Source organism: Drosophila mojavensis, unplaced genomic scaffold (genome assembly GCF_018153725.1).
Source record: "Drosophila mojavensis isolate 15081-1352.22 unplaced genomic scaffold, ASM1815372v1 contig_74, whole genome shotgun sequence".
Lineage (NCBI taxonomy): Eukaryota > Metazoa > Arthropoda > Insecta > Diptera > Drosophilidae > Drosophila > Drosophila mojavensis.
The window spans coordinates 17486963-17496980 of NW_025318899.1; the positions used below are offsets into that span (position 1 = coordinate 17486963).

Sequence of the window (10018 nt, forward strand, 5' to 3'; positions counted from 1 at the left end):
GCTGAGCAGGCAGCGCATTGACGATACCTCGGTCCGAGTGTTTTCCGCTACGGCTACGCCAGCTGCAGGCGAGGCGTAAATAATCCACGACGCGGCCTTGCAACGAGAGCCGCCCGAACGACAGGCGTAGAGTGAGAGAGGGAGAGTGAACGCGAGAGCGCGAGAGAGTAAGCATACCAAGTGGTGAGTGCTCAGATAAACCAGCTGCCGAGACAGAGAGACTGAGAGAGCGAGAGAGCGTCAGACCGAGAGCAAAACAGGTTTTCAAGCAAAACTCACTCAAAGCCAATTCACTCACAATTTATCTGAGGCCAGAACTCCGAGAGGCTCGGCCGACTCCGGAGTCCGGACTCTGTTGCAGCTGCAGCACGACGCACAGTTGAGGCCTGGCCGCCCATCAACATCAACACACACGAAATGCTTCGAGTCTTGTGGCCAGAATGATTTGACGTACTTTAGACTTTTACCTTAGCCAGATGAAATATTGCGGCCAAGTCGGGCACTCGACACTTGGCATAATTAAGCCGAAGAAAATCAACTTGGGCACTGTCAAATGTCAAGTGGACATCAATTGCTCTGGTTTACTCAAATCCAACACTTAAGGCGAAAACGTTGCTCTTGAAACTGATATGGTCGTACCTCACGGATGCGTATCCCATAAAGGACACTCATTACACTCCCGCTGCAGTGGAAAACAACGTCGTCGAGCTGGTAAAGTGTTGCGGCGGTAGAAACCTTTTCTTTCCACACCACACAAATGCAACTCAACACATGCCCCAAAAACCACGCAGCGAATTGTTATTTATAGTGTCATTTGATACTTGGGACATGCTTGTCTATTGCTCTCAGCACAGCATTGCGATGCATTTTTGAGTTATGGCCCCGAGCACAGATAGCTCTGTGTATATACATATATAACGAAATATGCAGACTGTTCAACTATTTACAAACACACACACACGCACGCACAACAACTGTGACAACAAGAAAATCAACTATAAATGGCCATAACTTTGTGCCAACATGCTGAACGAGTTAGAAGCGCTGGGGGTTTTTCGGGGTTCTGGTGGCATTTGCCGGTTGCATAACTTGCATATTTTTACCATCTCAAAATTCTCGTAAAAGTATGCAAAATACTATTTGCCTATATCTACACATATGAAAATCTGTACGGCTTATTTTCAGAGACAGAGACAGAGAGTGCGAGAGAGAGGAAGATAGAGTGTGTGCACTCTTGCATATTGACAACTGTTTGTAGTAAATCAACATTTGGCAGGCACTGTAACCCATAATTATTTTCATTTTCCATATACGAATTTTGTTGTTGATTTGCATCTGACAGCAATGTCAGCTCTCTGAGTGCAAACAGTCGAAAAAATACAGTAAATCGGCAATAAATGCAATAAATATGCCAAAAAGCAACTAAAAGCTGCAAATAAAACTACAATCTCTTTATGGAATATTATGGAATATTGCGAAATTATTCATGCAATAAAAAACGTAAATCTATGTTCTGTAAATCGGTTGGATTATTTCATCAGACAGCCAAAAAAATAAAACGAAAAAAGAAAAATATTGTACTTATTTAACAAGAACTAAAGTAGTTTCTGTCATTAAAAGGGAGTGAGGGAAGGGAAGGGGTAAATATTGATATGAATGAAATATGTTTCAAAATAAACATATTTGAGTTGTTAACTTGAATAACACAAATATAGCATGAAAAAGTTCTTTCCCAGAGCGAGTTTATGCGGAAGTGAAAGAAAATTAAATGAATTTAAATAATTTAAGAGATAAATATAAAATATTCAGAATGAAAACTTTTATATAAAATATGAAAACAAATAAAATAAAATAAACAAAAATATGTACATTTTTTGTAAATATTATAAATGTAAAATTTCCATGTTTCTGTTTTATTTATATTTGCTACTCATAATATATATTTAAAAAAAAAATGTTAAAAATAAATAACAGATTGTAAATGTAAAATGTCAATTAAGATTTAAAATGTGAACATTTTAATTCAGTTTGACAGCTGGAATAGCTACAATATGAGATAATTATTTATAATTTTTAGAAAGTTTCTGATTTCCAAATATCGAAATAGTGTGCCGCAACAGATTGGTAAAAAGGCTTGCAGCAATTATGTTTTGATGGCGACAGCAGGTTGCCTCTTGCCTTTGCCTCATGCCACTTGCCACATGGGCGGCCATAACTAATTATAGAAAAGAAACTTCATATACTAAACCAACTCTTCCAGCTGTACTTGATCTACATCTAAGGCCAGAAATAGTTGCAGCAGGTGTACAAAAGTTTATGTTCTGCTTCTTTTTTTTCGACTCTCACGTTACACTTAATAGCAGCTGAGGCAACGCCACTCTGAAGGGGCCTCTCAATTTGCGACGATGTGTGAGAATTGCTTGGCAATAAATTTTATCAACATTTGACGGCATTCAGGTGAGCAGGCAACGGCAGAGGTAATCACATCTAAACAATAACTGGAAATATGTTTGTTTACGCTGCGCATATGAAAATTGTTTAGTCGAATGCTAAAAAGCACTTAAACAATTAGACAGATTTGGGGAGCGATGTGTAATTAGGTAAAACACTGCAACTACCGTTGCATTCGACAAAGCATAAATGCAAATAATGCATGGCAAAGCCAGCCAAGCCAAGCCAAGCCAAGCCAAGCCGGCTAAAACTGACTAAAAATACAGTCAGCAAACAACAGCGACGCACTTTGGGCAAACAAAAAAGAAAAAGCGAAGGGCGAGGTAACTTATGGGAACGCTTAGAGTACCAGCCATCCAACCGAAACCAGAGTTGAGCAGGGTGAGCTGTGCTAGCAGATGCCCTGCATAAAAGCCAGAAATTGTATTACAGAAGGAAGTCAGGATGAGACGCATAATAATAGCTAACAAAATAAAATTAATTTATTTTAGTATCCAAAAATATATATACACATATATGAATTTATTAGAGAAAAATTAATATATAATAAAAATAAAAATTTATTTATTATTAAATAAAATAAATAATATTAATAAATAAAATTTATAAAAAAAATAAAATTTATAAATTATATTTATATACTTAAAAATAAAAAATATAATTAAAAAAATATATACATATTTAAAGTTTATACGAAATATATTTTATTTTAATTTTAGTCTAGTAAATTCATATATACATATGTACATATTTAAAATGTGTGTGTAATATTTTTAAGAATATAATATTTTCTTTGTATATATTATAATTATATACTTTCAAGTTTGATAAACTATCTTTATATATAACATTATTGTTGAGCTATCGAGATTTTTCGAATAGCTTTAAATTATTAAACGATTGAATTTACTTAGTGATTAGTTTATTAGCGATTATTAGAGTTTACAGAGTTTATGTGATAGACGCGAGCAAGCGACTAGTCTGTCGTGCTGTCCGCTACTATGTTTGTAATAGTCAATCTAACACTGCATCTGCTCTAAACAAGAGTTAATTGCATACTAATTACAATGTACGCGAGCCGGCGGATTAAGCTGAGCCGGTGCGTGGGTGAAAGAGACAACGCAAAAGGGAGAGCGTGATCTCCGTTACAAATTCTCTTACATGATAACATATTCTATGAACTGCCGCTCTTAATTACAATGAAGCGATGATTGCTGAGCCCAACATCCTCCCCCCGTTGAAGACTTAGTCTTCAACAGAATCCCTAAGGGGCAGCAAGCACAGCTTATTTGTAGCTCTTCTTATCTCGCCAGCTTCTGTTTTTAGTAGGGCTACCCGTGCAACGCCATCACTTCCAGGGATAAGTTCGATTATTCTGGCTAGTGGCCACTTAAGTGAAGGTAGATTCTCATCCTTCACAAGAACTATGTTGCCAACAGCCAAGCCAGGTTTAGAGGTTCTCCATTTCGCTCGCTGTTGTAACAAGTTGAGATATTCGTCCCGCCAACGAGTCCAGAACACCTGCTGGAGATAGCTTACGCGCTGCCAAGCATCCAAACGATTAAAATTGAGCCCGGTTAGGTTTGGCTCACTGAAAGACGAAGGAGGGCCACCGTTGAGGAAATGCGCAGGAGTCAACACGTCTATGTCTGATGGGTGCTCTGAAATCGAAACTAAAGGGCGTGAATTAACGACAGCAGCGATGTTGCAAACCAGTGTGCGAAGCTCATCGTAAGTTAGGACGGAGGACCCAACACATCGGTAAAAATGATGCTTCGCTGTCTTCACTGCAGCCTCCCACAAGCCACCAAAGTGAGGTGATCGTGGAGGGATGAAATGCCATTCGATTGAGTCTGCCAAACAGAAATCCTTCACAGCCTTCTGGTGGGTGTCTGACAGAAATAGACGCTTCAACTCCTGAAGCTGATTGCGGGCACCAAGAAAGTTTGTGGCGTTATCCGACCAGATTTGACTTGGCTTTCCTCTGGTGCATATGAAACGTTGAAGTGCATGCAAAAATGCCGCGGTAGTTAAATCCTTGACTAACTCCAACCAAATAGCCTTCGTAGCAAAACAAATAAACACACAAACGTAGCATTTCACAGGCGCCTTGTTTCGTGACTCAGGCTTGTAAAAGAAGGGTCCGCAAAAGTCGACTCCAGTCACTCCAAAGACCCGATAGCCGTCGACTCGATCCTTGGGTAGATCTGCCATTATGTGTTCAACGAGTCGGGGCCTTGCACGAAAGCAAATTACGCATCTCTGAATTACACTGGCTACAGTTTTTCTACCTCCAATTGGCCAATATTGGGAACGAACCAACGCTAGCACTGCTCGGGGACCAGCGTGCAAGTTTCGCTGATGGAAATGCATTATGATGGCTCTAGTTACTGGATGAACTTTGGGCAAAATAATTGGATGGCGACTATCGAAATTTAAAGTTGAGTTTTTGAGACGACCATCGACACGTAGCAGCCCAATCTCATCAAGGAACGGTGACAGCGAGGCTAGACTGCTGGATGACGGAACCATTCCTTTATTTCGAAGAGCATTTATGTCGTCTGAGAGATGTGTTCGTTGAATCATTCTTAACAGTATATGAGTGCCGTTCCGGATGTCTGCTAGGGTTATTCCTGGACCATGACTTTTTTTAATAAACTTTGATACGTATGCAAACGTACGCTGCAAGCGGCCGAAAGAATTCACAAACTTGCAGTCCATAGAGACATCATGGACTGCGTCCTTTACAAGAAGCACAGTTCTTCGACGCTCAATTGAAGTTCTTTCTGGAAGTGCTGAGACTGGCCACTGAGATCTGGGCTTACAGAGGAAACCTGGACCGTTGAACCAATGTAATGATGCATTTAAATCCGAGGGCAATGCACCCCGAGATAATATATCCGCGGGATTCAGTGTTGTAGGTATATAGTGCCATTCCATTGCTGATGTGAGATCTTGTATCGTGGCGATGCGATTTGAAACAAAAACGTTAAATCGTCCGGGCTCGTCATTGATCCAAGAAAGCGCAACAGTAGAGTCAGACCAACAATGAAACTCGCCTGCGAAAATGCCTAAGCGAGCCACTTCATTCATTAGACGCGCAAGCAACTCTGCCCCGCATAGTTCCAGCTTGGGAACCGTGAGCGTTTTTAGAGGCGCAACTCGAGACTTAGAGCAAAGCAACCTGCTGATGGTATGCTGACCTCTGGATACAATATAAATGCAAGCTCCGTATGCCTCGATGCTGGCATCGCAGAATCCATGGACCTCAACCTTCGATCCTGGTATTAATGATAGCCTGGGAAATGCACTACTAAGACCATTGCCAAAGTTGCTGCAAATGTCTAGCCATGCAGTGTGACATGCAGACGGGAGACTCTCATCCCAATCAAGTTTATGCCTCCAGAGTTGTTGCAAGAAGATTTTAGCTTTCGTTATTACTGGGCCGACCAGGCCGAGGGGATCATAAAACCTAGCAATAGACGAGAGAACAGAGCGCCTGGAGGGCTTAGAGGCTGAATTCAGGGCTAGATATGAGAAAAGAAGTTGATCAGATGCCGGATCCCATGCAAGGCCAAGTGTCTTTGTAATGTCGCTGCCATCATTGAACCTAATGAGCGATTCCTTGTCGCAGTCTGTTACGCCGTCCAGCACCATGGGATGGCTTGAACACCACTTCCTCAATTTAAACTTCCCACATGCCAAGATTCCAGCTGTCTCTTGCATAACAAGTCTTGCTTCTTCGACTGAATTTCCTCCACTAATCAAATCATCAACATAGAAATCGCGAAGCAGTACGTCGGACCCGACTGGGAATGCGTTCCTTTCATCTACGGCAAGCTGATGCATGGCGCGCACAGACAAAAATGACGCTGGTTTTGTTCCATATGTTACCGTATCAAGCCTGAAAACTTCCAACTCATCATCTGGCGAATTCCTCCATAAAATGCATTGTAGATAGCTGTCCGGCTCAGGTACTTTCACGCAACGATACATTTTGCAAATATCGCCGGTGAGTGCAACTGGATAAGATCGGAAGCGCAATAATATGTCGACTAATTTTGGCTGAATGACGGGACCTGACATTAGAATGTCATTCAACGAATGCCCAGTTGTTGTAGATGCAGATCCATCAAAGACGACGCGAAGCTTGGTAGTTGTGCTATCATCCTTCAGAACGCAGTGATGAGGAAGAAAATATCTGCATAGATGGAATGAATTTAGAGGAACGCGTGACATGTGACCAAGTTCAAGATACTCTTTCAGAAATGCTGAGTATTGAGACTTTATATGCGGCAAACGACTCAATTTCTTCTCCAAATTGAGAAACCGATGTCGCGCTTGCTCATAAGAATCTCCAAGAAGCTCGCAACTAAGCTTAACAGGCAGGCGTACTGTATATTGGCCACTAGCCAATCGATTGTAATGCCTCGCAAAATGCGCTTCGCAGTCTGAGTCTTCCTTGCTGAACCTTACAATGGAATCGCTGCAGCGCTCAACTTCCCAAAAGCGACGAACGAGACTGTCCAACTTGATATCAGCACAGGAGTCTGTAATCGGATCCAAAGGCGTCTTTGAAGCTATTAGCACGGAGTTGTGGTTGCGAGCCTCGCCACCTGATACAACCCAACCAAGACGAGTCTTCTGTAACAATGGAAGTCCAGGCATCAACTTGATTTGTCCCACACAGAGCAAATCATAAAACAGGCTAGCTCCGATAAGCAGATCTACTCGTTGCGGCCTATGGAAAGCTGGATCTGCCAGCACTATATTTTGCGGTATGCTCCAATTGCTCGTATTCACATTAGAACTGGGCTGCCTGCCAGTTATATTTGTAGCTACCATAGCCGTTATGCTAGTTGTATATTCAGATGCATGAGCTTGAAGAGTGAGGCAAATGCTGCTGCCATCCATGGCAACATTGGAGTCGCCTACGCCGCATACAGATGCCACCGATTTTGTTCTCTTAAGTTGCAGGAGATTCGCAAATCTGGCTGTAATGAGATGTAGTTGAGAGCCTGAATCTAAAAGCGCACGACAAGGAACAAGCTCGCCAAACCGATTCCTTGCCAGAACCACTGCGGTAGCCAGGAGCACAACATCGCTGTGCCGATCCTTGGATAAGAGAGTAGTGGCTGGTGCTGAGGGCTGAGGGATGGTCTGTACTCTTGATGTTGAAGATTGTTGATGGGGCGGAATTGCTGCCTGCGATGTGCTGGAGTGGCCGAGATGAAGAAGCGTATGATGCTTGACTCCACAGACCCGACAACTGCGCGAGCCACATTGTCGCGACTGATGACCTCCCTTGAGACAATTCAAACATAAGCCAGCCTTTCGGACCTCATTCAGGCGAAGACTAGGAGACAAGTTTGCGAATCTTGGGCATTTGTAGATTGTGTGCTCAAGATCATTACAAAAATTGCAACTGTGAGTACTGTGGCCGGTTACGAGAAATGCTGATCTACTGGTAGCAACCTTACTGCAAGAATTCATCGGCTTACTTGACGAATAGTTTGTAAGAGCAAATTTCATCGATTCCAAAGTACGGCAACGAAGCTCAAGAAATGAGGAGACTTCTTCATATCTGGGTATCTGAAGAGCCGTCTCTGAGTTGTCCAATTTCTCTTCCCATTTAGCTTGTGAGGCCTCATCAAGCTTCTGTAGCAGTATCTGAGCAATCATGGCACTGGCTATCTGCTCTGTTGTGCCCAGACTACTGAGCGCACGCATATGGACATTGAAGCTGTCAGATAGCTCACGCAGCTTGATTATGGATCCGTTTTCTACTCTTTTGAGACCTAAGATCTTTACGATGTGGGCCTGGAAGATTAAACGTCGGTTATCATATCTCTGCTTTAATAAATTTATGGCAATTGTATAATTATCATTAGAAATTTCCAAAGAGCGAACCGTATCCAACGCTGCGCCATCGAGGCAGGACCGGAGGTGCTGAAGTCTTTCCATATTGCTGATTTCTGGCCGACTTTCAATGATTGTAGAAAACATTGAGTAGAAATCAGCCCAATTAGCATATCCACCGCTGAACGTAGGTAGCTTTAATGGCGGCAACGCAGGTGCAGCCTGCAATCTGGGAGCGGATGCGCGAGGAGGGTCACTTGGACGGCTAAACGTGGAACTATGATGCACTTGAGCAGTACGACTTTGCACTTCGGACATTATTGTTGACTGCATGACCATTATTAAATCATCAAAGTCAGTGCGCAAATTGCTGGACATCTCAGTAAAGTCGAGCTCCTCTAGACTTTCATGGGCCTTGCTAAAGGAGTGGCTTAGCTTGTCGATATGCTCCAGTAGAACATTTAGAGTGCTGTCACTGTGATCGGCAAGAGCATCTGAATCGACCTTGGATTGTAGCTTTTTTACGCGTTCAAACACCGACTGTACCTTGAGCTTATAAAACCGCACGCGATCTTCGGGAGCAACTGCACTAGCATCTAAATTCGCCATGACGAGTACAGCAAGAGCAACACGATAGAGTTCAAAGTCGTTGGTGCGAGCGCGATTGCAAGAGTAAGTAAATGTATATATAGCGCAGACACAAACTTGGAATAAGTCGTATTTGTCGAGCAGAGTACTTGCAACTTTAATAAACTGGCAAAGAATTATATTATGGTACTCAAATAATATACACGTATGAATTGTTGCACACCGGTACGATTATTATGGACGCGCTCGTATCGCAGCCGTGGCGAAAAAGTGCAATGTCAACGAAGAATAACGGCAAGCATGTAATTACACTGTGCTTATGCAAACTTAATCACTTATAGATTGAAGCTATAGAACACGCAGTCACTAACCATAGACATAGTTCAGAAATTAGCTGATTCTTTATTAGATTGTCATTTGCAGAAGTTTTCGCATGTGTACTACTTTTACGGGCGCCAGTGTATTGCAGACCGAACGAAAGAGTGTCTGGCGAATTGGCAAAGTAACGGCACGCAACTAATCGCTATATACACTGCTTATATTCACGGGTGTATGTATGTATGTGATGCTGTCAATATATATATGCAAATATGTAGAAAGAAACGAAAATATCACGTCGGGGTCACCAAATGTTGAGCTATCGAGATTTTTCGAATAGCTTTAAATTATTAAACGATTGAATTTACTTAGTGATTAGTTTATTAGCGATTATTAGAGTTTACAGAGTTTATGTGATAGACGCGAGCAAGCGACTAGTCTGTCGTGCTGTCCGCTACTATGTTTGTAATAGTCAATCTAACACTGCATCTGCTCTAAACAAGAGTTAATTGCATACTAATTACAATGTACGCGAGCCGGCGGATTAAGCTGAGCCGGTGCGTGGGTGAAAGAGACAACGCAAAAGGGAGAGCGTGATCTCCGTTACAAATTCTCTTACATGATAACATATTCTATGAACTGCCGCTCTTAATTACAATGAAGCGATGATTGCTGAGCCCAACAATTATATTTAAATATTTTGATTTTAAAGAGATTTTTCGTACACAGTTTTTACTTTAATAACTGCTCAGTCAGTTATTTTTTAACAAAGCATATAACATATTTTTAAGCTATATAATAT

At 41.9% G+C, this 10018-nt stretch overlaps 1 protein-coding gene across 1 annotated transcript; it reads right to left on the bottom strand.

The window, feature by feature from the left end:
- Positions 1 to 3599: 3599 nt before the first annotated feature.
- LOC122757520 lies at positions 3600 to 9505 on the bottom strand. Its single transcript, XM_044009840.1, has one exon. The coding sequence runs from the start codon at positions 8917 to 8919 to the stop codon at positions 3697 to 3699; it is 5223 nt and encodes a 1740-aa protein (XP_043865775.1). The 5' UTR covers positions 8920 to 9505; the 3' UTR covers positions 3600 to 3696.
- Between the last annotated feature and the right edge of the window lie 513 nt (positions 9506 to 10018).